This window comes from Sinocyclocheilus grahami, unplaced genomic scaffold (assembly GCF_001515645.1).
Source record: "Sinocyclocheilus grahami isolate Dianchi unplaced genomic scaffold, SAMN03320097.WGS_v1.1 scaffold8947.1, whole genome shotgun sequence".
Lineage (NCBI taxonomy): Eukaryota > Metazoa > Chordata > Actinopteri > Cypriniformes > Cyprinidae > Sinocyclocheilus > Sinocyclocheilus grahami.
The window spans coordinates 1-303 of NW_015512311.1; the positions used below are offsets into that span (position 1 = coordinate 1).

The 303-nt window shown below is 43.9% G+C and overlaps 1 protein-coding gene across 1 annotated transcript in view; it reads left to right on the top strand.

Annotated features, from left to right (window-relative positions):
- The first annotated feature begins 16 nt into the window (after positions 1–16).
- Positions 17–303, top strand: part of LOC107578123 (E3 ubiquitin-protein ligase RING2-A-like) — a 4,692-nt gene continuing 4,405 nt past the window's right edge. Inside the window, exon 1 of the mRNA XM_016264110.1 lies at positions 17–249. Coding sequence (XP_016119596.1) covers positions 106–249 — 144 coding nt within the window. The 5' untranslated portion in view covers positions 17–105. The remainder of the gene's footprint in view (positions 250–303) is intronic.

Sequence of the window (303 nt, forward strand, 5' to 3'; positions counted from 1 at the left end):
TTTTGCTGGAGGGAAGTATTATGTAATAGATGTTGCTTCCTGAACTCAGTTTAGGAACATCTGTGCATGTTTAGTTTCATTTTGTTGATACTTTGGTGAATTTAAATGACTGATGAAGTTTGCATGGCTGTGTTCTGCTTTAGTTCTGCTTCGGTTCTCAGTGAAGTCATGATGGCCAATCCAGTGAGTGTGCAAAGCCTGAAGAAGACATGGGAACTGAGTCTGTATGAACTCCACCGAACGCCACAGGTACACACACACACACACACACGCACGCATGCACTCTCTCACACACACACACAC